We start from the raw sequence: 27,886 nt of genomic DNA, 5'->3' as shown, positions 1-27,886 counted from the left end.
CAGTTCCCCTCCCCCATGGAAGGATGCATAAGCGTCTCTCGCGCGCGTGCGCGCAGTTCCTCCCGTGATCTCCCTCTCTCCCCCCTCCAAGCTCACCTGTGACCTGGTCCACGAGGATGCGCGAGGTGATGATGCGGCCATACTGGGAGAAGAGCTGCTCCATCTCCTTCTGGCTCATGGCTTTCGGAAGCCCGCTGACGTAGAGGTTGGCGTCCCGGATGGAAGCTGAGCTGGGCCGGGCGTAGGAAACCTTCCGAGAGGAGGAGGAGGAGGAAGAAGGGAACAGCTGGGTTTATTTTCAGAGTCACCGAAACATCTTGGAGGGGTCGAGTTCTCCGCCCTGCAGGTGAATGCTGGCGGGACCGGGACATCCTCCGGCACGGCCGAGCTTCCAGGTGAGCCCGGGAGGAGATGGATCCGGGCCTGAATTTTTTTGCTCCACAGAATTCATGCATATGGGGGGGGGGGGGGGGAGAGAGAGAGAGAAATCCCGAGCCGGAGCTCCTCCGTTTCGTGGGCAGTGGGGTGAAGCCAGGACCGGATCGTCCTCTCCGGGCTGACCTGTGGCAGGTGGAGCTTTGCATCCCTGATTCCAGCAGGTGAAGCAGGGTGTCGTCGTCCCCCCCCCCCCCCCTCTCTGCTTGTAGTGTGCTTAGGGAACAGCAGGAACTACGAGCCCCAGCATGCACCTGGGGGCAGGGAGCTGCGCCGGGAGAGAACAGGGCCTGCTGGCAGCCTGGGGGAGGGAGGTGGTTAGCGGCTTAGGACCTGCGCGGCGCCTCTCCCCCCCCCCCCCCCCCGGGAGCCCCGGTTACCGTGGTGACGCACGCCGGAGATAAACGCGGCCCCGCACAGGCCCCAGCAGATGCGCATTACCTTCCTGCACCACCACACACAGGCACGGCCCTTCCGTTCCTGCCCCAGCCCCCCCGGCTTTAGCACGGGGGGGGGGGGGCAAGAGAAGATGAAAATCAAGCAGTGACTCCCCCCCCCCCCCCTGCAGGGCTGTAACAGGTGCATGGTGCCCCCCCCCCCCCTCTAAGAGAAGGGGTGCAGGGACAGCTCCAGGAGCCCTCTCCCCTCCCCCCACCCTGTGCCTGCAGATGGTGCCTGATGCCGTTTCATTCACCCTCCACCCCCTCCATCTGCTCCCCAAGGGGGTCAGAGCTCATTTAATTCACCCCCCCCCCCCCCAAGCCGGTAATTAGCCAGAGCAGGCAGCAGATGGGTCTCTAGCTGGGCCCTCCCTCTCTCACCTTTATTTCCATGATAAAAGCAAAGAGAAACTCCCCCCTCCCCCCTCTCACCCTCCTGTCAGCAGAAGAACCGGCCCCCCCCCCCCCCCAGCACCAACTCTTCTCCCTCCTGTCCTCATCTCTCTCTCTGCCTCTCCTCCTGCCCCCATCACCTCCTCCCTCTCTATCTCGGATTTTCACCTCTCCCTGTGCCCCCTGCCCCCATCACCTCCTCCCTCTCTATCTCGGATTCTCACCTCTCCCTGTGCCCCCTGCCCCCCATCACCTCCTCCCTCTCTATCTCTCGGATTCTCACCTCTCCCTGTGCCCCCTGCCCCCATCACCTCCTCCCTCTCTATCTCTCGGATTCTCACCTCTCCCTGTGCCCCCTGCCCCCATCACCTCCTCCCTCTCTATCTCGGATTCTCACCTCTCCCTGTGCCCCCTGCCCCCATCACCTCCTCCCTCTCTATCTCTCGGATTCTCACCTCTCCCTGTGCCTCCTGCCCCCATCACCTCCTCCCTCTCTATCTCGGATTCTCACCTCTCCCTGTGCCTCCTGCCCCCATCACCTCCTCCCTCTCTATCTCGGATTCTCACCTCTCCCTGTGCCCCCTGCCCCCATCACCTCCTCCCTCTCTATCTCGGATTCTCACCTCTCCCTGTGCCCCCCTGCCCCCATCACCTCCTCCCTCTCTATCTCTCGGATTCTCACCTCTCCCTGTGCCTCCTGCCCCCATCACCTCCTCCCTCTCTATCTCTCGGATTCTCACCTCTCCCTGTGCCCCCTGCCCCCATCACCTCCTCCCTCTCTATCTCGGATTCTCACCTCTCCCTGTGCCCCCTGCCCCCATCACCTCCTCCCTCTCTATCTCTCGGATTCTCACCTCTCCCTGTGCCCCCTGCCCCCATCACCTCCTCCCTCTCTATCTCTCGGATTCTCACCTCTCCCTGTGCCCCCTGCCCCCATCACCTCCTCCCTCTCTATCTCTCGGATTCTCACCTCTCCCTGTGCCCCCTGCCCCCATCACCTCCTCCCTCTCTATCTCTCGGATTCTCACCTCTCCCTGTGCCCCCTGCCCCCATCACCTCCTCCCTCTCTATCTCTCGGATTCTCACCTCTCCCTGTGCCCCCTGCCCCCATCACCTTCTCCCTCTCTATCTCGGATTCTCACCTCTCCCTGTGCCCCCTGCCCCCATCACCTCCTCCCTCTCTATCTCTCGGATTCTCACCTCTCCCTGTGCCCCCTGCCCCCATCACCTCCTCCCTCTCTATCTCTCGGATTCTCACCTCTCCCTGTGCCCCCTGCCCCCATCACCTCCTCCCTCTCTATCTCTCGGATTCTCACCTCTCCCTGTGCCCCCTGCCCCCATCACCTCCTCCCTCTCTATCTCTCGGATTCTCACCTCTCCCTGTGCCCCCTGCCCCCATCACCTCCTCCCTCTCTATCTCGGATTCTCACCTCTCCCTGTGCCCCCTGCCCCCATCATCTCCTCCCTCTCTGTCTCTCGGATTCTCACCTCCTCCCTGTGCCCCCTGCCCCCATCATCTCCTCCCTCTCTGTCTCTCGGATTCTCACCTCTCCCTGTGCCCCCTGCCCCCATCACCTCCTCCCTCTCTATCTCTCGGATTCTCACCTCTCCCTGTGCCCCCTGCCCCCATCACCTCCTCCCTCTCTGTCTCTCGGATTCTCACCTCTCCCTGTGCCCCCTGCCCCCATCACCTCCTCCCTCTCTATCTCTCGGATTCTCACCTCTCCCTGTGCCCCCCTGCCCCCATCATCTCCTCCCTCTCTGTCTCTCGGATTCTCACCTCTCCCTGTGCCCCCTGCCCCCATCACCTCCTCCCTCTCTATCTCTCGGATTCTCACCTCTCCCTGTGCCCCCTGCCCCCATCATCTCCTCCCTCTCTATCTCTCGGATTCTCACCTCTCCCTGTGCCCCCTGCCCCCATCACCTCCTCCCTCTCTATCTCTCGGATTCTCACCTCTCCCTGTGCCCCCTGCCCCCATCACCTCCTCCCTCTCTATCTCGGATTCTCACCTCTCCCTGTGCCCCCTGCCCCCATCACCTCCTCCCTCTCTATCTCTCGGATTCTCACCTCTCCCTGTGCCCCCTGCCCCCATCACCTCCTCCCTCTCTATCTCTCGGATTCTCACCTCTCCCTGTGCCCCCTGCCCCCATCATCTCCTCCCTCTCTGTCTCTCGGATTCTCACCTCTCCCTGTGCCCCCTGCCCCCATCACCTCCTCCCTCTCTATCTCTCGGATTCTCACCTCTCCCTGTGCCCCCTGCCCCCATCACCTCCTCCCTCTCTGTCTCTCGGATTCTCACCTCTCCCTGTGCCCCCTGCCCCCATCACCTCCACACTCTCTATCTCTCGGATTCTCACCTCTCCCTGTGCCCCCTGCCCCCATCACCTCCTCCCTCTCTATCTCTCGGATTCTCACCTCTCCCTGTGCCCCCTGCCCCCATCACCTCCTCCCTCTCTATCTCTCGGATTCTCACCTCTCCCTGTGCCCCTTGCCCCCATCACCTCCTCCCTCTCTATCTCTCGGATTCTCACCTCTCCCTGTGCCCCTTGCCCCCATCACCTCCTCCCTCTCTATCTCTCGGATTCTCACCTCTCCCTGTGCCCCTTGCCCCCATCACCTCCTCCCTCTCTATCTCTCGGATTCTCACCTCTCCCTGTGCCCCCTGCCCCCATCACCTCCTCCCTCTCTATCTCTCGGATTCTCACCTCTCCCTGTGCCCCCTGCCCCCATCACCTCCTCCCTCTCTATCTCTCGGATTCTCACCTCTCCCTGTGCCCCCTGCCCCCATCACCTCCTCCCTCTCTATCTCTCGGATTCTCACCTCTCCCTGTGCCTCCTGCCCCCATCACCTCCTCCCTCTCTATCTCTTGGATTCTCACCTCTCCCTGTGCCCCCTGCCCCCATCACCTCCTCCCTCTCTATCTCTCGGATTCTCACCTCTCCCTGTGCCCCCTGCCCCCATCACCTCCTCCCTCTCTATCTCGGATTCTCACCTCTCCCTGTGCCTCCTGCCCCCATCACCTCCTCCCTCTCTATCTCTCGGATTCTCACCTCTCCCTGTGCCCCCTGCCCCCATCACCTCCTCCCTCTCTATCTCTCGGATTCTCACCTCTCCCTGTGCCCCCTGCCCCCCATCACCTCCTCCCTCTCTATCTCTCGGATTCTCACCTCCTCCCTCTCTATCTCTCGGATTCTCACCTCTCCCTGTGCCCCCTGCCCCCATCACCTCCTCCCTCTCTATCTCTCGGATTCTCACCTCTCCCTGTGCCCCCCTGCCCCCATCACCTCCTCCCTCTCTATCTCTCGGATTCTCACCTCTCCCTGTGCCCCCTGCCCCCATCACCTCCTCCCTCTCTATCTCTCGGATTCTCACCTCCTCCCTCTCTATCTCTCGGATTCTCACCTCTCCCTGTGCCCCCTGCCCCCATCACCTCCTCCCTCTCTATCTCTCGGATTCTCACCTGTGCCCCCTGCCCCCATCACCTCCTCCCTCTCTATCTCGGATTCTCACCTCTCCCTGTGCCCCCCTGCCCCCATCACCTCCTCCCTCTCTATCTCTCGGATTCTCACCTCTCCCTGTGCCCCCTGCCCCCATCACCTCCTCCCTCTCTATCTCGGATTCTCACCTCTCCCTGTGCCTCCTGCCCCCATCACCTCCTCCCTCTCTATCTCTCGGATTCTCACCTCTCCCTGTGCCCCCCTGCCCCCATCACCTCCTCCCTCTCTATCTCTTGGATTCTCACCTCTCCCTGTGCCTCCTGCCCCCATCACCTCCTCCCTCTCTATCTCGGATTCTCACCTCTCCCTGTGCCTCCTGCCCCCATCACCTCCTCCCTCTCTATCTCTCGGATTCTCACCTCTCCCTGTGCCCCCCTGCCCCCATCACCTCCTCCCTCTCTATCTCTCGGATTCTCACCTCTCCCTGTGCCCCCTGCCCCCATCACCTCCTCCCTCTCTATCTCTCGGATTCTCACCTCTCCCTGTGCCCCCTGCCCCCATCACCTCCTCCCTCTCTATCTCTCGGATTCTCACCTCTCCCTGTGCCCCCTGCCCCCATCACCTCCTCCCTCTCTATCTCTCGGATTCTCACCTCTCCCTGTGCCCCCTGCCCCCATCACCTCCTCCCTCTCTATCTCTCTGATTCTCACCTCTCCCTGTGCCCCCTGCCCCCATCACCTCCTCCCTCTCTATCTCTCGGATTCTCACCTCTCCCTGTGCCCCCTGCCCCCATCACCTCCTCCCTCTCTATCTCTCGGATTCTCACCTCTCCCTGTGCCCCCTGCCCCCATCACCTCCTCCCTCTCTATCTCGGATTCTCACCTCTCCCTGTGCCCCCTGCCCCCATCACCTCCTCCCTCTCTATCTCGGATTCTCACCTCTCCCTGTGCCCCCTGCCCCCATCACCTCCTCCCTCTCTATCTCTCTGATTCTCACCTCTCCCTGTACCCCCTGCCCCCCATCACCTCCTCCCTCTCTATCTCTCGGATTCTCACCTCTCCCTGTGCCCCCTGCCCCCATCACCTCCTCCCTCTCTATCTCGGATTCTCACCTCTCCCTGTGCCCCCTGCCCCCATCACCTCCTCCCTCTCTATCTCTCGGATTCTCACCTCTCCCTGTGCCCCCTGCCCCCATCACCTCCTCCCTCTCTATCTCTCGGATTCTCACCTCTCCCTGTGCCCCCCTGCCCCCATCACCTCCTCCCTCTCTATCTCGGATTCTCACCTCTCCCTGTGCCCCCTGCCCCCATCACCTCCTCCCTCTCTATCTCTCGGATTCTCACCTCTCCCTGTGCCCCCTGCCCCCATCACCTCCTCCCTCTCTATCTCGGATTCTCACCTCTCCCTGTGCCCCCTGCCCCCATCACCTCCTCCCTCTCTATCTCGGATTCTCACCTCTCCCTGTGCCCCCTGCCCCCATCACCTCCTCCCTCTCTATCTCTCGGATTCTCACCTCCTCCCTCTCTATCTCTCGGATTCTCACCTCTCCCTGTGCCCCCTGCCCCCATCACCTCCTCCCTCTCTATCTCGGATTCTCACCTCTCCCTGTGCCTCCTGCCCCCATCACCTCCTCCCTCTCTATCTCTCGGATTCTCACCTCTCCCTGTGCCCCCTGCCCCCATCACCTCCTCCCTCTCTATCTCTCGGATTCTCACCTCTCCCTGTGCCCCTGCCCCCATCACCTCCTCCCTCTCTATCTCTCGGATTCTCACCTCTCCCTGTGCCTCCTGCCCCCATCACCTCCTCCCTCTCTATCTCTCGGATTCTCACCTCTCCCTGTGCCTCCTGCCCCCATCACCTCCTCCCTCTCTATCTCTCGGATTCTCACCTCTCCCTGTGCCCCCTGCCCCCATCACCTCCTCCCTCTCTATCTCGGATTCTCACCTCTCCCTGTGCCCCCTGCCCCCATCACCTCCTCCCTCTCTATCTCTCGGATTCTCACCTCTCCCTGTGCCCCCTGCCCCCATCACCTCCTCCCTCTCTATCTCTCGGATTCTCACCTCTCCCTGTGCCCCCTGCCCCCATCACCTCCTCCCCTCTCTATCTCTCGGATTCTCACCTCTCCCTGTGCCCCCTGCCCCCATCACCTCCTCCCTCTCTATCTCTCGGATTCTCACCTCTCCCTGTGCCCCCTGCCCCCATCACCTCCTCCCTCTCTATCTCTCGGATTCTCACCTCTCCCTGTGCCCCCTGCCCCCATCACCTCCTCCCTCTCTATCTCTCGGATTCTCACCTCTCCCTGTGCCCCCTGCCCCCATCACCTCCTCCCTCTCTATCTCTCGGATTCTCACCTCTCCCTGTGCCCCCTGCCCCCATCACCTCCACCCTCTCTATCTCGGATTCTCACCTCTCCCTGTGCCCCCTGCCCCCATCACCTCCTCCCTCTCTATCTCGGATTCTCACCTCTCCCTGTGCCCCCTGCCCCCATCACCTCCTCCCTCTCTATCTCGGATTCTCACCTCTCCCTGTGCCCCCTGCCCCCATCACCTCCTCCCTCTCTATCTCTCGGATTCTCACCTCTCCCTGTGCCCCCTGCCCCCATCACCTCCACCCTCTCTATCTCTCGGATTCTCACCTCTCCCTGTGCCCCCTGCCCCCATCACCTCCTCCCTCTCTATCTCTCGGATTCTCACCTCTCCCTGTGCCTCCTGCCCCCATCACCTCCTCCCTCTCTATCTCTCGGATTCTCACCTCTCCCTGTGCCCCCTGCCCCCATCACCTCCTCCCTCTCTATCTCTCGGATTCTCACCTCCTCCCTCTCTATCTCTCGGATTCTCACCTCTCCCTGTGCCTCCTGCCCCCATCACCTCCTCCCTCTCTATCTCGGATTCTCACCTCTCCCTGTGCCCCCTGCCCCCATCACCTCCTCCCTCTCTATCTCGGATTCTCACCTCTCCCTGTGCCCCCTGCCCCCATCACCTTCTCCCTCTCTATCTCTCGGATTCTCACCTCTCCCTGTGCCCCCTGCCCCCATCACCTCCTCCCTCTCTATCTCTCGGATTCTCACCTCTCCCTGTGCCTCCTGCCCCCATCACCTCCTCCCTCTCTATCTCGGATTCTCACCTCTCCCTGTGCCCCCTGCCCCCATCACCTCCTCCCTCTCTATCTCTCGGATTCTCACCTCTCCCTGTGCCTCCTGCCCCCATCACCTCCTCCCTCTCTATCTCGGATTCTCACCTCCTCCCTGTGCCCCCTGCCCCCATCACCTCCTCCCTCTCTATCTCTCGGATTCTCACCTCTCCCTGTGCCCCCTGCCCCCATCACCTCCTCCCTCTCTATCTCTCGGATTCTCACCTCTCCCTGTGCCCCCTGCCCCCATCACCTCCTCCCTCTCTATCTCTCGGATTCTCACCTCCTCCCTCTCTATGTCGGATTCTCACCTCTCCCTGTGCCTCCTGCCCCCATCACCTCCTCCCTCTCTATTTCTCGGATTCTCACCTCTCCCTGTGCCCCCTGCCCCCATCACCTCCTCCCTCTCTATCTCTCGGATTCTCACCTCCTCCCTCTCTATGTCGGATTCTCACCTCTCCCTGTGCCTCCTGCCCCCATCACCTCCTCCCTCTCTATCTCGGATTCTCACCTCTCTCTTCCTTCTCTCTCCACCCTCTCTACCTCCTCTCTCCACCCTCTCTACCTCAGCCCTTTCCGCCCGATCACCTCCACCCTCTCTATTTAGACAGGGAGGGAAAGAGCGCGAGAGCCCGGGGAATGCGGGGGGGGGGGGGGGGGGTGATTCGTGGCTTAGCTTACCTTGATAGTTTTGGTTTGTAGTTTCAGCCCATTTAGCGTGTTGATAGCTTTATCTGCATCATTGGGATCCACGTAATTCACAAACCCATAGCCCAAGCTCTGCCCTGAGGAGGAGACAGAAGTGAGAAGGGGGGCGTTAAACACCCCCCTGCAGGGGAGAGGGGACAGCAGACACTCCCCCCCCCCCCCCCCAGGCCTGCTCCGAGCCTTCAGGGAACAGAGTGAATCAGCCCTGGTGGTGCGGGGGCTGCATCGGTGGAGCCGTGCGTCCAGTTTCCCCCTGAAGAAAGCCACAGGGCCCGGCGTGCACCACGAGCGTAAAACCAGGACCAGCTCTGGAGGATCCGGAGTCTGCGCGCGGGAAGCGAACGGGGGGAAGGGGGGGCGTTAGCAAAGACGCCGGCAGACGGTTCCCCGACGAGAGCCGGGCGGGGGAGGGTAAACCCCCACAGCTCCCCCGGCATGAAAACGGGTTGCGTTCTAGCAGGGAACCCGCGACGCCGGCGGCAGACAAAGCTTCGGGAGCGTCACGCGGGGCGGGGAATGGCCCGGGCGAGAAGCTGGGAAGAAGTGGGTGAAGGATGTGGGGGGAGAGGCACTGTGGGGCGGGAGGGTAAACTCCCACAGCTCCCCCGGCATGAAAACGGGTTGCGTTCTAGCAGGGAGCCCGCGATGCCGGCGGCGGACGAAGCTTCGGGAGCGTCGGGCGGGGAATGGCCCAGGTGAGAAGCTGGGAAGAAGAGGGCGAAGGATGTGGGGGTGGGGGGGGGCGAGAGGCCCAGGTGCTAAAATTCCCCCCCCCCCCCCCCCAGGCCTTCCTCTGGCTGCAGAGCTAGAGCCCAGGCCACTTGGTGCCTCCGGCCACATGAAAATCTGCGCGCCCTCACCATACACACAGCACCGGGAGTTTTTGGGAGACTCGTGGCCAGTGCCGAGGGGGTATCGGAGGCCCCCAGGAAACCTTTTACAGCCCCCTCACCCATCGCACTCTCTCCTCGCACACAATTAAAAACGATGCATCCATAACCGCAGATTTTACAGGGAAAAGGGCATCCAAAGCGCGCAGCCTTCCGAGGCGAAAACATCACGTACGATACGCGTATATTACGTTTACGTGCACCGCGGAGGCGCCAACCGGAAAACCCTTGCGAAAACAGCAAGAGGCGCTTGCAAAACCATAGGGTGTTAGGGGCCTCCCGTAACGCGACTTGGGCGCCGGCGTGGGCGCGACCCTCCTCGGAGAGCCAGGAGAGAGCAGAATTTCCGTAATCAAAACAGCACTAACCGCCAGCACTCAAACAGCAACAACCCCCACCTGTGAAAACTAATGGTGCAAATATTACACACCAGGCCTAAAATAGTAATGCATATACCCCCCCCCCCCCCCATTAGCCAAGCCGCTACAGGTCCCCGCATAGAAACTGCACACTGATGGAATAACTCACTCCCGTCACACGTGCAAAGCACAGACAGATCCCCCCCCAAATACAGAATAAAGAGGCCATACAGTGTACATAGAAAATGTACAGACTGATGGAATACTCACTCTCCCGTCACACGTGCAAAGCACAGACAGATCCCCCCCAAATACAGAATAAAGAGGCCATACAGTGTACATAGAAATGTACAGACTGATGGAATAACTCACTCCCGTCACACGTGCAAAGCACAGACAGATCCCCCCCCAAATACAGAATAAAGAGGCCATACAGTGTACATAGAAATGTACAGACTGATGGAATAACTCACTCCGTCACACGTGCAAAGCACAGACAGATCCCCCCCAAATACAGAATAAAGAGTATACATAGAAATGTACAGACTGATGGAATAACTCACTCCCGTCACACGTGCAAAGCACAGACAGATCCCCCCCCAAATACAGAATAAAGAGGCCACACAGTATACATAGAAATGTACAGACTGATGGAATAACTCACTCCCGTCACACGTGCAAAGCACAGACAGATCCCCCCCCAAATACAGAATAAAGAGGCCATACAGTATACATAGAAATGTACAGACTGATGGAATAACTCACTCCCGTCACACGTGCAAAGCACAGACAGATCCCCCCCAAATACAGAATAAAGAGGCCACACAGTATACATAGAAATGTACAGGCTGATGGAATAACTCACTCCCGTCACACGTGCAAAGCACAGACAGATCCCCCCCCAAATACAGAATAAATAGGCCATACAGTATACATAGAAATGTACAGATAGAAACTGAACTGGAAACTGCAACAAGCACTGCAACAATGTAAAAAAAACAGAAACATTACCATTCCTCATAAAACCATAGCAATAAAAAGAATAATTCAAAACAATTAATGAATAGAATAACATTCAATAATTAAAATAAAAATCTTCCAAACATCGAATACAATATTTCAAAAGAGACACATCGAGTAACACCCAACAATCACAATAAGGATTTTTAAAAAAATTCCCCGTTATCCATTGCTTGGAACTTTTGATTTCCAGATGCCCTGAAATTGTCATGGATTAGCAAGCAGAGAGTAACTGGGGTACTTGTGCACACACATGCTGTCTCTCTCTCTCATACACACACAAGCTCTCTCTCTCACTCTCCCACAAACAAGAACACATGCTCTCTCACACATGCACACATGCTCTCTCTCTCTCGCACACATGCTCTCTCTCTCTCGCACACATGCTCTCTCGCACAAGCACACATGCTCTCTCGCTCTCTTGCTCTCCCACACACATGCACGCATGCTCTCTCTCGCTCTCCCGCACACAAGCACACGCTCTCTCTCGCTCTCCCGCTCTCATGCTCTCTCGCTGTCCCACACACATGCACACATGCTCCTTCTCTCTCATTTCCTCCTTGACTTAGCAGGTAGCAGCAATCTCCTTCTTCACCCTCTATGGCCAAGGGAATAACTTCTGGCCGGGGACGTTTTAGCATTGCACTAATTCCGGCAGGGGCGATCCTCTGACGACGAAGCCGCGCTGCCCTATCAAAATTGACGGCGTGGTCAGCGCCGCCTCGGTAAATGGAAAAGTGTTGCCAGCAGGGCTGCGCGGCTTTCACATTTTTCCAGGGCAGCATTTACCTCGCCGTCAATTTTGACGGGGCAGCGCTGCTTTTCTTGTGCTGAGGATCCAGCCGGCGGCCATTTTGGTTAGCCGTGGCTGTGTCCGGTTGCGTTGAGATTGCTAAGGAGACCTCAGCCCCTCTTGGGTTTGTTGGCTTTTGAGGGGGGGGGGGGTGCATGCATTGCTGCTCTCACATTAAGCGTCTTAAGTGTAGTGTGGGACTCTCGCATGGCTTAGGCTAGCGTGGCTGCCTGAGTGGGATCGGGGGGGGGGGGTGCCTGAGGCCCCACCCCCCCACCCCTGAATTGCGATCGAGCTGGAGGGCTCCGCTGCAAGGCAGGCAAGAAATGGAGCCTGTCCCGCTGGTGGCCCCCAATTCGCCAGAGGATATCGGACAGGAAACAAATTATTTGAGCATTGGAGAGGGGGAAAGAGCTGAAGGCGTGGCTAATTCCCAGCAGCTGCACGTGGATGAGTGGGAGACGGCGCCATGGGTCGTTGGCGTGGGGGTGGCTTCCTGCAGCGTGCGTGTGATTGCCATCGGGCCGGCTCTGCGCGGCTTTGATTGACCATGGCTCTTAAATAAATAAGAGATATAGGCAAGAGCGGGTCATGGCCACGGAAGTGCCTTGTTTTTTATTTTTTTACAACGCTTTTAAAACCTTGGTAAACACCTTTGCAAATATTTATGTGAGCGACCGAGCTCTCTTGTCTTAAGCGCGCTGTAGGGATTCACCCTCCCACCTGCGTTTTTATCCCTGGTCCAGGGTCCACCCTGCCCCCCCCGTACGTGTGCCCCCTGTGAAATCGTGGCTCCGGGTCAGCAGGGAGAGACTTGAGCCGGTCCTGGTTCTCCTGCCCCTCCCCCCCACACCTCCACGCAGCCCACGACGGGGGCAAAAGCCAGGCCGCCTCTCCCCGCTAACGTACACGAAGCAGCGAGCCCAAAGCGAGGAGGAGACCCCTCCCCCCCAGATAGCCCCAGGACGGTGCATGTACCTTTCTGCGTACCTGTGATTTTGTCCCGCACGAGCTTGCAGGACTCGATCTCGCCGATGCTCCCGAAGAGGCTCTTAAACTCCTCCTGCGTCATGTTCTGGGGCAGGTAGTTGACGATGAGGTTGGTCTTGCTGTCATCGGTGGCACCGTTCATGCTGATGGCTGGGCCATTGGGGATGCTGTTCCCTGTGGGGCCGTTGGACGCCTGCGTTTCCATGGTGCTGATTATCTGCTGAAAGGGAGAGGAAACAGGAGGGCAGGGGAGGTTTATAATCCGTAAATTGCTCTGCAGGATGCAGCGCGGTCCCGCAACATCTGAGACCCCATAATTGGCCGGTGCGTGAAGAAGGGGGGACGTAGGCAATAACCTTCAGGGAGGAAGAGTCGGGATGAGAACAGCAGCGTGCTGATTAAAATATCACGGGGACAGAACAATGGTAAACATCTCCCGTGCAGCCCCAGAGGTGACGGGCTCTAGGGTTGCCACCAGTCCTAGGTCAGCCTTGACAGTGCGCTCCAGTCCTGCTTTTCCAGAAGAAAATGAAACTGCAAATCTAGACATACAAAACCTTGTTCCATCTGGGTGAGGTGGAAACCCAAGACTCTGTATCCTTGCTCCCGTCCCCTGATCCCTCCAGTCCTAGAGGCGACAGGCTCTGTATCCCTGCTCCCATCCCCTGATCCCTCCAGTCCTAGAGGTGACAGGCTTTGTATCCCTGCTCCCATCCCCTGATCCCTCCAGTCCTAGAGGTGACAGGCTCTGTGTCCCTGCACCCATTCCCTGATCCCTCCAGTCCTAGAGGTGACAGGCTCTGTATCCCTGCCCCCATCCCCTGATCCCTCCAGTCCTAGAGGTGACAGGCTCTGTATCCCTGCCCCCATCCCCTGATCCCTCCAGTCCTAGAGGTGACAGGCTCTGTATCCCTGCTCCCATCCCCTGATCCCTCCAGTCCTAGAGGTGACAGGCTCTGTATCCCTGCTCCCGTCCCCTGATCCCTCCAGTCCTAGAGGTGACAGGCTCTGTGTCCCTGCATCCCATTCCCTGATCCCTCCAGTCCTAGAGGTGACAGGCTCTGTATCCCTGCCTCCCATCCCCTGATCCCTCCAGTCCTAGAGGTGACAGGCTCTGTATCCCTGCTCCCATCCTCTGATCCCTCCAGTCCTAGAGGTGACAGGCTCTGTATCCCTGCTCCCATCCCCTGATCCCTCCAGTCCTAGAGGTGCCAGGCTCTGTATCCCTGCTCCCATCCTCTGATCTCTCCAGTCCTAGAGGTGACAGGCTCTGTATCCCTGCTCCCATCCCCTGATCCCTCCAGTCCTAGAGGTGACAGGCTCTGTATCCCTGCTCCCGTCCCCTGATCCCTCCAGTCCTAGAGGTGACAGGCTCTGTATCCCTGCTCCCGTCCCCTGATCCCTCCAGTCCTAGAGGTGACAGGCTCTGTATCCCTGCTCCTGTCCCCTGATCCTTCCAGTCCTAGAGGTGACAGGCTCTGTATCCCTGCTCCCATCCCCTGATCCCTCCAGTCCTAGAGGTGCCAGGCTCTGTATCCCTGCTCCCATCCTCTGATCTCTCCAGTCCTAGAGGTGACAGGCTCTGTATCCCTGCTCCCATCCTCTGATCTCTCCAGTCCTAGAGGTGACAGGCTCTGTATCCCTGCTCCCGTCCCCTGATCCCTCCAGTCCTAGAGGTGACAGGCTCTGTATCCCTGCTCCCGTCCCCTGATCCCTCCAGTCCTAGAGGTGACAGGCTCTGTATCCCTGCTCCCATCCCCTGATCCCTCCAGTCCTAGAGGTGACAGGCTCTGTATCCCTGCTCCCGTCCCCTGATCCTTCCAGTCCTAGAGGTGACAGGCTCTGTATCCCTGCTCCCATCCCCTGATCCCTCCAGTCCTAGAGGTGACAGGCTCTGTATCCCTGCTCCCATACCCTGATCCCTCCAGTCCTAGAGGTGACAGGCTCTGTATCCCTGCACCCGTCCCCTGATACATCCAGTCCTAGAGGTGACAGGCTCTGTATCCCTGCACCCGTCCCCTGATACCTCCAGTCCTAGAGGTGACAGGCTCTGTATCCCTTCTCCCGTCCCCTGATCCCTCCAGTCCTAGAGGTGCCAGGCTCTGTATCCCTGCTCCCATCCTCTGATCCCTCCAGTCCTAGAGGTGACAGGCTCTGTATCCCTGCTCCCATCCCCTGATCCCTCCAGTCCTAGAGGTGACAGGCTCTGTATCCCTGCTCCCGTCCCCTGATTCCTCCAGTCCTAGAGGTGACAGGCTCTGTATCCCTGCTCCCATCCCCTGATCCCTCCAGTCCTAGAGGTGACAGGCTCTGTATCCCTGCTCCCGTCCCCTGCTCCCTCCAGTCCTAGAGGTGACAGGCTCTGTATCCCTGCTCCCGTCCCCTGATCCCTCCAGTCCTAGAGGTGACAGGCTCTGTATCCCTGCTCCCGTCCCCTGATCCCTCCAGTCCTAGAGGTGACAGGCTCTGTATCCCTGCTCCCGTCCCCTGATCCCTCCAGTCCTAGAGGTGACAGGCTCTGTATCCCTGCTCCCGTCCCCTGATCCCTCCAGTCCTAGAGGTGACAGGCTCTGTATCCCTGCTCCCATCCCCCGATCCCTCCAGTCCTAGAGGTGACAGCTCTGTATCCCTGCTCCCATCCCCTGATCCCTCCCATCCCCTGATCCCTCCAGTCCTAGAGGTGACAGGCTCTGTATCCCTGCTCACGTCCCCTGATCCCTCCAGTCCTAGAGGTGACAGGCTCTGTATCCCCGCTCCCATCCCCCGATCCCTCGGGTCCTAGAGGTGACAGGCTCTGTATCCCTGCTCCCATCCCCCGATCCCTCGGGTCCTAGAGGTGACAGGCTCTGTACCCCTGCTCCCATCCCCTGCTCCCTCCAGTCCTAGAGGTGACAGGCTCTGTATCCCTGCTCCCGTCCCCTGATCCCTCCAGTCCTAGAGGTGACAGGCTCTGTATCCCTGCTCCCGTCCCCTGATCCCTCCAGTCCTAGAGATGACAGGCTCTGTATCCCTGCTCCCTTCCCCTGATCCCTCCAGTCCTAGAGGTGACAGGCTCTGTATCCCTGCACCCGTCCCCTGATCCCTCCAGTCCTAGAGGTGACGGGCTCCGTGTCCCTGCTCCCATCCCCTGATCCCTCCAGTCCTAGAGGTGACGGGCTCCGTATCCCTGCTCCCATCCCCTGATCCCTCCAGTCCTAGAGGTGACGGGCTCCGTATCCCTGCTCCCATCCCCTGATCCCTCCAGTCCTAGAGGTGACGGGCTCTGTATCCCTGCTCACGTCCCCTGATCCCTCCAGTCCTAGAGGTGACAGGCTCTGTATCCCTGCTCCCATCCCCTGATCCCTCCAGTCCTAGAGGTGACGGGCTCTGTATCCCTGCTCCCGTCCCCTGATCCCTCCAGTCCTAGAGGTGACAGGCTCTGTATCCCTGCTCACGTCCCCTGATCCCTCCAGTCCTAGAGGTGACGGGCTCTGTATCCCTGCTCCCATCCCCTGATCCCTCCAGTCCTAGAGGTGACGGGCTCTGTATCCCTGCTCCCGTCCCCTGAGCCCTCCAGTCCTAGAGGTGACGGGCTCTGTATCCCTGCTCCCGTCCCCTGATCCCTCCAGTCCTAGAGGTGACGGGCTCTGTATCTCTGCTCCCGTCCCCTGATCCCTCCAGTCCTAGAGGTGACAGGCTCTGTATCCCTGCTCCCGTCCCCTGATCCCTCCAGTCCTAGAGGTGACGGGCTCTGTATCCCTGCTCCCATCCCCTGATCCCTCCAGTCCTAGAGGTGACGGGCTCTGTATCCCTGCTCCCATCCCCTGATCCCTCCAGTCCTAGAGGTGACGGGCTCTGTATCCCTGCTCCCATCCCCTGATCCCTCCAGTCCTAGAGGTGACAGGCTCTGTATCCCATCCCCTGATCCCTCCAGTCCTAGAGGTGACAGGCTCTGTATCCCTGCTCCCATCCCCTGATCCCTCCAGTCCTAGAGGTGAACGGCTCTGTATCCCTGCTCCCATCCCCTGATCCCTCCAGTCCTAGAGGTGACAGGCTCTGTATCCCTGCTCCCATCCCCTGATCCCTCCAGTCCTAGAGATGACAGGCTCTGTATCCCTGCTCCCGTCCCCTGATCCCTCCAATCCTAGAGGTGACAGGCTCTGTATCCCTGCTCCCATCCCCTGATCCCTCCAGTCCTAGAGGTGACAGGCTCTGTATCCCTGCACCCATCCCCTGATCCCTCCAGTCCTAGAGGTGACAGGCTCTGTATCCCTGCTCACGTCCCCTGATACCTCCAGTCCTAGAGGTGACAGGCTCCGTATCCCCGCTCCCATCCCCCAATCCCTCGGGTCCTAGAGGTGAGAATCTCTATAGACCTACAATCCAAGAAATATAAAAACATAAGAAATTGCCTTACTGGGTCAGACCAAAGGTCCATCAGGCTCAGTATTCTGTGTCCAACAGTGGCCAAGTCAGATCACAAGTGCCTGGCAGGATCCCAAAAGGTTGACAGATTCTATGATGCTCATCCCAGGGACTAGCAGTAGATTTCCCCAAGTCCACCTTAGTAATGGTTAATGGACTTTTCCTGCAGGAAGTTGTCTAATCCTTTTTTAAACACAGCTATGCTAACAGCTTTCACCATATCCTTTGGAACAAATTCCAGAGCTTAATTGTGCGTTGAGTAAAACAAATATTTTCTCTTATTAGTTTTAAATGTATTACCCAGTAACTTCATTGTGTGTCCCCTGGTCTTTGTACTGTTTGAAAGAGTAAATAACTGATTAATGTTTTCTTGTTCCACTCCACTCATTATTTTATAGCCCGCCCCTCCCCTCCGCCGTCTCTTCTCCAAGCTGAAGAGTCCTAAACTCTTTTGCCTTTCCTCATAGGGGAATTGTTCCATCCCCTTTATCATTTTGGTCGCCCTTCTCTGTACTTTTTCTAATTCTGCTCTATCTTTCTTGAGATGTGGTGACCAGAACTGCACACAGTACTCAGGATGAGGATGCACCATGGAGTGATACAGAGGCATTAGGATATTCTCTGTTTTATTCTCCATTCCTTTCCTAATAATCCCCAGCATTCGGTTTGCTTTCTTGGCTGCTGCTGCACACTGAGCAGAAGATTTCAATGTATTATCAATGATAACTTCCAGATCCTTTTCCTGAGTGGTGTCTCCTAATGTGGAACCTTGCATTGTGCAGCTATAACTGGGGTTACTCTTCCCTAAGTGCATCACTTTGCACTTGTGCACATTAAATTTCATTTGCCATTTGCATTCCCAGTCTCCCCAGTTTTGCAAGGTCCTCTTGCAATTTCTCACAATTCTCTTGTGGTTTAACAACTTTGAATGATTTTGTCTCATCAGCAAATTTGATCCCCTCACTTATCATTCCCAGCTCTAGATCCTTTATGAGTTATGTTAAAAAGCAGCAGTCCTGGTACAGATCCCTGGGGCGCGCCCCTATTCACCTTTCTCCATTGGGAACATTTTCCATTTATAGCCCTGCTCTCTGTTTTCTTTCAGCTGGCGATGCACACTGCCCCCTATCCCATGACTTTCTAATTTCCTCAAAAGTCTCTTATGAGATACTTTGTTAAACACTTTGTAAACTTCCAGATACACTGTATCAACTGGCTCCCCTTTATCCACAGGTTTGTTTACGACCCCAAATAATGTAGTAGATTACTGAGGTAAGTCTTGTTTTAGCTAAATCCATATTGACTTTGTCACATTAAGCTATGCCTATCTATATGGTCAGTAATTTCTGTTCTTTATTTTCAACCATTTTGTTTCTGGCACTGACATCAGGCTCACTGGTCTGTAATTTCCCGGATCATCCCTGGAGCCCTTTTCAAAAGCCGGCATTGCATTGCCCGCCCTCCAACCTGCAGGTACCGTAGCTGATTTTAATGATCGTTTATATGATTGCTAACCAATAGGTCTACAATTTCATTCCTCAGTTCTTTCGCTACTCTGGGACTATTGCCATCTGGTCCAGGTGATTTGCTACTGTGATGGTAGAAAAGGGTTTTTTTTTAAACTCCTGTCTAATCCCGTCAAGTTTCATCCCTGGTAGACTGCTGCGTACATCCCCCTCACTCCTTCACAGCTCGGTATACTCTGCACTTATCTTGCGCCTTTCATCAGTCGTGCTACTGCTTCTGCCTCTTCCACCGCCTGCCTGGAAGAAGGTTTCAGTAAATAAATATTTCCAGATGTTACTCCTTTGGACCTTCTTGTTCTAGAACGTTTCCTATATAAAGGGCTGCTCGTGCCTGATTTATGGCCATGTCTCTGTCGTTTTCCCCTATTTCTCTTCTCCTCTGGGGTGTACGGATTTTGATCCGCGTCTGAGCTCTTAATGCTGTTTCTGCCTCACCTTGGACCCCCTTCTCTGGGACCTTCTCAATTTTATCTGCCTCCTTTCAGAGGATTGGACATAATATTCCAGATGAGCTTCGGAGGCATTACTGCCTCCTTTTGGGGCTGCCGGAACGAATGGAAACATGGAAGTGAGCTGTCAGACGTCCTAGCAGGGACGCAAGTACTAAGAGCATAAGATGTGCTCAGCCTCCGCTCTCCTGCCGGTGCCTATTCCAGATCGGGGTTTCCGTGGCAGATCCATTGCTCATAGCTCAGTCCCAGTGATGAGTAAGTAATGGTTTTTCCCAGGTCTGCTATGGACGTTTCCTCCAGGAACTTGTCCGGAACCCCTTTTAAACCCTGCTCTGCTCGTCACCTTCACCGCATCCTCCAGCAACAGAATCCTCAGTTTTGACTGTTCATTGGGTGAAAAAGTTAACTTCTGCATTTTTTTTTTAATCTGCTGGCTGTTGGTTTCAGGGCGGGGTACCCCAGTCCTATACTATTTGAAAAGGGGTAAGCACCCATCCCCTGTTTGCCACTGTATCCGATCCTTGCCTTTCTGCATACCAGATGAATGATTTGTAGAGGGGAAGGGAGGGGTACCGGCCGTGAACCGGGGAGGAGATCTTGCATGCTTATCTGCCAGAGCTGGTAGAGTCCAAACCCAGAAGCCAAAATTTAAAAAAAAAAAAAAAAAGCCCTGAATAAGGAGCGAAACCTTACAAATGGCCACGCTCTATGGCTGGACACAAGGATGTATCCTTAGCAGTCTGGACTGGGCAGACTGGGTGGTCTGGTTCATCTTTCCCTGCCACGGTCTACTGGTTGTGCTTCTCCCCAGCACCACCAGCACCTCGTTCCAACAGACACAATGATCTCGTAATCTGTCTCCCAGTAACTATTCTTACCCTCTGTCCTCTACTGCTGCTTTTCAGTTCTGCATCCTAAATGCAAGAACTCTGCATTTTATTTTTTTTGCACTGAATCTTCGCTTCTCAGGCTGCCCTACATATCCCAACCTCGGATGCCACATTCACGCTGCATTTCCATGCCGGACTGAACGTGTCTGTATTTTGCATAAGGGTTTTTGCAGCATATCCCACAAAACCTCTGATCAGTACGGAAGCAACAGAGAAATTTTACAGCATTCAGGCACCTGTCTGGTGAGCCTGACTTCAGGGCCGGGAAAAATCGTGGAAACTGTTATAAAAAATAAAATCACAAGACATTTAGATAGACCTGGTTTAATGGGACACAGCCAGCATGGATTTACCCAAGGCAGGTCTTGCCTTACAAATCTGCTTCACTTTTTTGAAGGAGTTAATAAACATGTGGATAAAGGGGAACCGGTAGATGTAGTATACTTGGATTTTCAGAAGGCGTTTGATAAAGTCCCTCATGAGAGGCTTCTAGGAAAAGTAAAAAGTCATGGGATAGGTGGTGATGTCCTTTCGTGGATTGCAAACTGGCTAAAAGACAGGAAACAGAGAATAGGATTAAATGGTCAATGTTCTCAGTGGAAAAGGGTAAACAGTGGAGTGCCTCAGTTATCTGTACTTGGACCGGTGCTTGTCAATATATTTATAAATGATCTGGAAAGGAATACGACGAGTGAGGTTATCAAATTTGCGGATGATACAAAATTATTCAGAGTAGTTAAATCACAAGCGAATTGTGATAAATTGCAGGAAGACCTTGCAAGACTGGAGATTGGGCATCCAAATGGCAGATGAAATTTAATGTGGATAAGTGCAAGGTGATGCATATAGGGAAAAATAACCCATGCTATAATTACACAATGTTGGGTTCCATATTAGGTGCTACAACCCAAGAAAGAGATCTAGGTGTCATAGTGGATAACACATTGAAATCGTCGGCTCAGTGTGCTGCGGCAGTCAAAAAAGCAAACAGAATGTTGGGAATTATTAGAAAGGGAATGGTGAATAAAACAGAAAATGTCATAATGCCTCTGTATCCCTCCATGGTGAGACTGCACCTTGAATACTGGGTACAATTCTGGTCGCCGCATCTCAAAAAAGATATAATTGTGATGGAAAAGGTACAGAGAAGGGCGACCAAAATGATAAGGGGAATGGAACAGCTCCCCTATGACGAAAGACTGAAGAGGTTAGGACTTTTCAGCTTGCAGAAGAGACGGCTGAGGGGGGATATGATAGAGGTGTTTAAGATCATGAGAGGTCTAGAACGGGCAGATGTGACTCGGTTATTTACACTTTCAGATAATAGAAGGACTAGGGGGCACTCCATGAAGTTAGCAAGTAGCACATTTAAGACTAATCGGAGAAAGTTCTTTTTCACTCAACGCACAATAAAGCTCTGGAATTTGTTGCCAGAAGATGTGGTGAGTGCAGTTAGTGTAGCTGGGTTCAAAAAAGGTTTGGATGTTCCTGGAGGAGAAATCCATTACCTGCTATTGATTAATAAGCAATAGTAGCCTGAGATTTATTTAATGTTTTGGGTAATTGCCAGGTTCTTGTAGCCTGGATTGGCCACTGTTGGAAACAGGATGCTGGGCTTGATGGACCCTTGGTCTGACCCAGTAGGGCAATTCTTATGTTCTTGTGTCCCTCACCCGCTCTCGTTGGGAGTCAGCACGGATGCCAGCGAGGTCTCACCACTGATTCAGGAATCCCTGAATTTTATGGACTTATGTGCCCCTATTCTGTGTCTTCTCAGATCCAGGAAAGGGGAAACGTGAAAACCCAGACCCAGCTCACTGAGTTAACAGTGCCCTCCTGGCTCCACTGCTCTCGCAGCCTGGAGCTGAAGAGCTGTGCGGCAGGGAGAGAGAGAGAGAGAGAACGAGCCCCACCGGCAGCCAGAGCCAAGACCCTGGAGGGGGCACAGCGTTCCCTCTACCTCACTCCGCGTAAAATCATTCGACACACGCTACATGCGGAGACCCAGACGAACGTTCAGACACCCAGGCATCCACCTACAGCGCCGTTATGTGCAGCCGCTGCCAGACTGCGAGTGAGCGCAACCTCAGCGTCTGACTCCTCATCTCACAGCCCCGGATCCGGAGACGGCCCCAAGCAGTTCATGAAACGCAGGAGGGAGAGAGCAGCTGGCAGAGAGAAAAAAAGACAAGCTAACCCCCCAAGGAAATCTGGACAAAGACAGCAATGAAGCGGCCTTTCAACCTCCCTCCGTAAAAGCAGACGTGTCAGGGAGTTGAGGAAAAGTGTAAAGAGCACACAGGGCAATGCCAGCCTCTTCCTTAAAATGCGCAAAGGATACCAATCTATCAAAATTAATTTTAACCCATTACAGGGACAGAACCAGGACCCATTGAGCCCCTCATCCCGTACATAAGAACATAAGAAGTGCCGGGTCACACCCAGGACCCATCGAGCCCCTCATCCCGTACATAAGAACATAAGAAGTGCCGTGCTGGGTCACACCCAGGACCCGTCGAGCCCCTCATCCCGTACATAAGAACATAAGAAGTGCCGTGCCGGGTCACACCCAGGACCTATCGAGCCCCTCATCCCGTACATAAGAACATAAGAAGTGCCGGGTCACACCCAGGACCCATCGAGCCCCTCATCCTGTACATAAGAACATAAGAAGTGCCGGGTCACACCCAGGACCCATCGAGCCCCTCATCCTGTGCATAAGAACATAAGAAGTGCCGGGTCACACCCAGGACCCATCGAGCCCCTCATCCCGTGCATAAGAACATAAGAAGTGCCGGGTCACACCCAGGACCCATCGAGCCCCTCATCCCGTACATAAGAACATAAGAAGTGCCGGGTCACACCCAGGACCCATAGAGCCCTCATCCCGTACATAAGAACATAAGAAGTGCCGGGTCACACCCAGGACCCATCGAGCCCCTCATCCCGTACATAAGAACATAAGAAGTGCCGGGTCACACCCAGGACCCATCGAGCCCCTCATCCCGTACATAAGAACATAAGAAGTGCCGTGCTGGGTCACACCCAGGACCCGTCGAGCCCCTCATCCCGTACATAAGAACATAAGAAGTGCCGTGCCGGGTCACACCCAGGACCCATCGAGCCCCTCATCCCGTACATAAGAACATAAGAACATAAGAAAATGCCATACTGGGTCAGACCAAGGGTCCATCAAGCCCAGCATCCTGTTTCCAACAGTGGCCAATCCAGGCCATAAGAACCTGGCAAGTACCCAAAAACTAAGTCTATTCCATGTAACCATTGCTAATGGCAGTGGCTATTCTCTAAGTGAACTTAATAGCAGGTAATGGACTTCTCCTCCAAGAACTTATCCAATCCTTTTTTAAACACAGCTATACTAACTGCACGAACCACATTCTCTGGCAACAAATTCCAGAGTTTAATTGTGCGTTGAGTAAAAAAGAACTTTCTCCGATTAGTCTTAAATGTGCCCCATGCTAACTTCATGGAGTGTCCCCTAGTCCTTCTACTATCCGAAAGAGTAAATAACCGATTCACATCTACCCGTTCTAGACCTCTCATGATTTTAAACACCTCTATCATATCCCCCCTCAGTCGTCTCTTCTCCAAGCTGAAAAGTCCTAACCTCTTTAGTCTTTCCTCATAGGGGAGTTGTTCCATTCCCCTTATCATTTTGGTAGCCCTTCTCTGTACCTTCTCCATCGCAATTATATCTTTTTTGAGATGCGGCGACCAGAATTGTACACAGTATTCAAGGTGCGGTCTCACCATGGAGTGATACAGAGGCATTATGACATTTTCCGTTTTATTCATCATTCCTTTTCTAATAATTCCCAACATTCTGTTTGCTTTTTTGACTGCCGCAGCACACTGAGCCGACGATTTCAATGTGTTATCCACTATGACACCTAGATCTCTTTCTTGGGTTGTAGCACCTAATATGGAACCCAACATCGTGTAATTATAGCATGGGTTATTTTTCCCTATATGCATCACCTTGCACTTATCCACATTAAATTTCATCTGCCATTTGGATGCCCAATTTTCCAGTCTCACAAGGTCTTCCTGCAATTTATCACAATCTGCTTGTGATTTAACTACTCTGCACAATTTTGTGTCATCTGCAAATTTGATTATCTCACTCGTCGTATTTCTTTCCAGATCATTTATAAATATATTGAACAGTAAGGGTCCCAATACAGATCCCTGAGGTACTTCACTGTCCACTCCCTTCCACTGAGAAAATTGCCCATTTAATCCTACTCTCTGTTTCCTGTCTTTTAGCCAGTTTGTAATCCACGAAAGGACATCGCCACCTATCCCATGACTTTTTACTTTTCCTAGAAGCCTCTCATGAGGAACTTTGTCAAACGCCTTCTGAAAATCCAAATACACTACATCTACCGGTTCACCTTTATCCACATGTTTATTAACTCCTTCAAAAAAGTGAAGCAGATTTGTGAGGCAAGACTTGCCCTGGTTAAAGCCATGCTGACTTTGTTCCATTAAACCATGTCTTTCTATATGTTCTGTGATTTTGATGTTTATAACACTTTCCACATAAGAAGTGCCAGGTCACACCCAGGACCCATCGAGCCCCTCATCCCGTACATAAGAAGTGCCGGGTCACACCCAGGACCCATCGAGCCCCTCATCCCGTACATAAGAACATAAGAAGTGCCGGGTCACACCCAGGATCCATCGAGCCCCTCATCCCGTACATAAGAACATAAGAAGTGCCGGGTCACACCCAGGATCCATCGAGCCCCTCATCCCGTACATAAGAAGTACCGTGCCGGGTCACACCCAGGACCCATCGAGCCCCTCATCCCGTACATAAGAACATAAGAAGTGCCGGGTCACACCCAGGATCCATCGAGCCCCTCATCCCGTACATAAGAAGTACCGTGCCGGGTCACACCCAGGACCCATCAAGCTCCTCATCCTGTACATAAGAACATAAGAAGTGCCGGGTCACACCCAGGACCCATCGAGCCCCTCATCCCGTACATAAGAAGTGCCGGGTCACACCCAGGACCCATCGAGCCCCTCATCCCGTACATAAGAACATAAGAAGTGCCGGGTCACACCCAGGATCCATCGAGCCCCTCATCCCGTACATAAGAACATAAGAAGTGCCGGGTCACACCCAGGATCCATCGAGCCCCTCATCCCGTACATAAGAAGTACCGTGCCGGGTCACACCCAGGACCCATCGAGCCCCTCATCCCGTACATAAGAACATAAGAAGTGCCGGGTCACACCCAGGATCCATCGAGCCCCTCATCCCGTACATAAGAAGTACCGTGCCGGGTCACACCCAGGACCCATCAAGCTCCTCATCCTGTACATAAGAACATAAGAAGTGCCGGGTCACACCCAGGACCCATCGAGCCCCTCATCCTGTACATAAGAACATAAGAAGTGCCATGCCGGGTCACACCCAGGACCCATCGAGCCCCTCATCCCGTACATAAGAACATAAGAAGTGCCGGGTCACACCCAGGATCCATCGAGCACCTCATCCCGTACATAAGAACATAAGAAGTACCGTGCCGGGTCACACCCAGGACCCATCGAGCCCCTCATCCCGTACATAAGAACATAAGAAGTGCCGGGTCACACCCAGGACCCATCGAGCCCCTCATCCCGTACATAAGAACATAAGAAGTGCCGGGTCACACCCAGGACCCATCGAGCCCCTCATCCCGTACATAAGAAGTGCCGGGTCACACCCAGGACCCATCGAGCCCCTCATCCCGTACATAAGAACATAAGAAGTGCCGGGTCACACCCAGGACCCATCGAGCCCCTCATCCCATGCATAAGAACATAAGAAGTGCCGGGTCACACCCAGGACCCATCGAGCCCCTCATCCTGTACATAAGAACATAAGAAGTGCCGGGTCACACCCAGGACCCATCAAGCCCCTCATCCCGTACATAAGAACATAAGAAGTGCCGGGTCACACCCAGGACCCATCGAGCCCCTCATCCCGTACATAAGAACATAAGAAGTGCCGGGTCACACCCAGGACCCATCGAGCCCCTCATCCCGTACATAAGAACATAAGAAGTGCCGGGTCACACCCAGGACCCATCGAGCCCCTCATCCCGAACATAAGAAGTGCCGTGCCGGGTCACACCCAGGATCCATCGAGCCCCTCATCCCGTACATAAGAACATAAGAAGTGCCGGGTCACACCCAGGACCCATCGAGCCCCTCATCCTGTACATAAGAACATAAGAAGTGCCGTGCCGGGTCACACCCAGGATCCATCGAGCCCCTCATCCCGTACATAAGAACATAAGAAGTGCCGGGTCACACCCAGGACCCATCGAGCCCCTCATCCCATGCAAAAGAACATAAGAAGTGCCGGGTCACACCCAGGACCCATCGAGCCCCTCATCCTGTACATAAGAACATAAGAAGTGCCGGTTCACACCCAGGACCCATCGAGCCCCTCATCCCGTACATAAGAACATAAGAAGTGCCGGGTCACACCCAGGACCCATCGAGCCCTCATCCTGTACATAAGAACATAAGAAGTGCCGGGTCACACCCAGGACCCATCGAGCCCTTCATCCTGTACATAAGAACATAAGAAGTGCCGTGCCGGGTCACACCCAGGACCCATCGAGCCCTCATCCTGTACATAAGAACATAAGAAGTGCCGGGTCACACCCAGGACCCATCGAGCCCCTCATCCCGTACATAAGAACATAAGAAGTGCCGGGTCACACCCAGGACCCATCGAGCCCCTCATCCTGTGCATAAGAACATAAGAAGTGCCGGGTCACACCCAGGACCCATCGAGCCCCTCATCCCATACATAAGAACATAAGAAGTGCCAGGCCGGGTCACACCCAGATCAGGTCCTCTGGCACTGGTTGTTAGTTTCATGGAAAGCCCCTTTGTTTTAGTGAAAGGGTAATTGAGTGTCCCTTACTTATCTGTTCCTCCCACTCATGACTTTGCAAACCTCAATCTGTTTCACTGGTTTAGCTGCATCAGATACTTTAAAAGGCACAACTTGGCCAATATGGGGGAAATGCCCTTTGCTTGCCGGCAATGACAGCCAAGATTCATGTTGTGTCCCACAACCCCACAGGGCAGCGTGTTTCTGATGTACAGTTATCGCAGGGGCTGAAAATACCAGGGGAGACTCCTGAGAAATGCAGAGAGCGCAGGGGCTGGAAATACCAGACTCCTGAGAAATGCAGAGAGCGCAGGGGCTGGAAATACCAGAGGAGACTCCTGAGAAATGCAGAGAGCGCAGGGGCTGGAAATACCAGAGGAGACTCCTGAGAAACGCGGAGAGCGCAGGGGCTGGAAATACCAGAGGAGACTCCTGAGAAACGCAGAGAGCGCAGGGGCTGAAAATACCAGAGGAGACTCCTGAGAAATGCAGAGAGAGGGCAGGGGCTGGAAATACCAGAGGAGACTCCTGAGAAATGCAGAGAGAGCAGGGGCTGGAAATACCAGAGGAGGCTCCTGAGAAATGCAGAGAGCGCAGGGGCTGGAAATACCAGAGGAGACTCCTGAGAAATGCAGAGAGCGCAGGGGCTGGAAATACCAGGGGAGACTCCTGAGAAATGCAGAGAGCGCAGGGGCTGGAAATACCAGAGGAGACTCCTGAGAAACGCGGAGAGCGCAGGGGCTGGAAATACCAGAGGAGACTCCTGAGAAATGCAGAGAGTGCAGGGGCTGGAAATACCAGAGGAGACTCCTGAGAAATGCAGAGAGCGCAGGGGCTGGAAATACCAGAGGAGACTCCTGAGAAATGCAGAGAGCGCAGGGGCTGAAAATCCCAGGGGAAACTCCTGAGAAATGCAGAGAGCGCAGGGGCTGGAAATACAAGAGGAGACTCCTGAGAAATGCAGAGAGCGCAGGGGCTGGAAATACCGGAGGAGACTCCTGAGAAATGCAGAGAGCGCAGGTGCTGGAAATACCGGAGGAGACTCCTGAGAAATACAGAGAGCGCAGGGGCTGGAAATACCGGAGGAGACTCCTGAG

The 27,886-nt window shown here is 55.1% G+C and overlaps 1 protein-coding gene across 1 annotated transcript in view; it reads right to left on the bottom strand.

Moving 5' to 3' along the window:
• ELAVL3 (ELAV like RNA binding protein 3) overlaps positions 1–27,886 on the bottom strand; it is a 37,513-nt gene that overhangs the window by 799 nt on the left and 8,828 nt on the right. The window contains exons 2-4 of the mRNA XM_029584548.1: positions 12,596–12,815; positions 8,517–8,620; positions 97–250 (exon numbers count right to left, since the gene is read on the bottom strand). Coding sequence (XP_029440408.1) covers positions 97–250; positions 8,517–8,620; positions 12,596–12,815 — 478 coding nt within the window. The remainder of the gene's footprint in view (positions 1–96; positions 251–8,516; positions 8,621–12,595; positions 12,816–27,886) is intronic.

The sequence above is a fragment of the Rhinatrema bivittatum genome, chromosome 19 (genome assembly GCF_901001135.1).
Source record: "Rhinatrema bivittatum chromosome 19, aRhiBiv1.1, whole genome shotgun sequence".
NCBI classification, from domain to species: domain Eukaryota; kingdom Metazoa; phylum Chordata; class Amphibia; order Gymnophiona; family Rhinatrematidae; genus Rhinatrema; species Rhinatrema bivittatum.
This window is presented reverse-complemented; position numbering and strand designations above follow the sequence as displayed.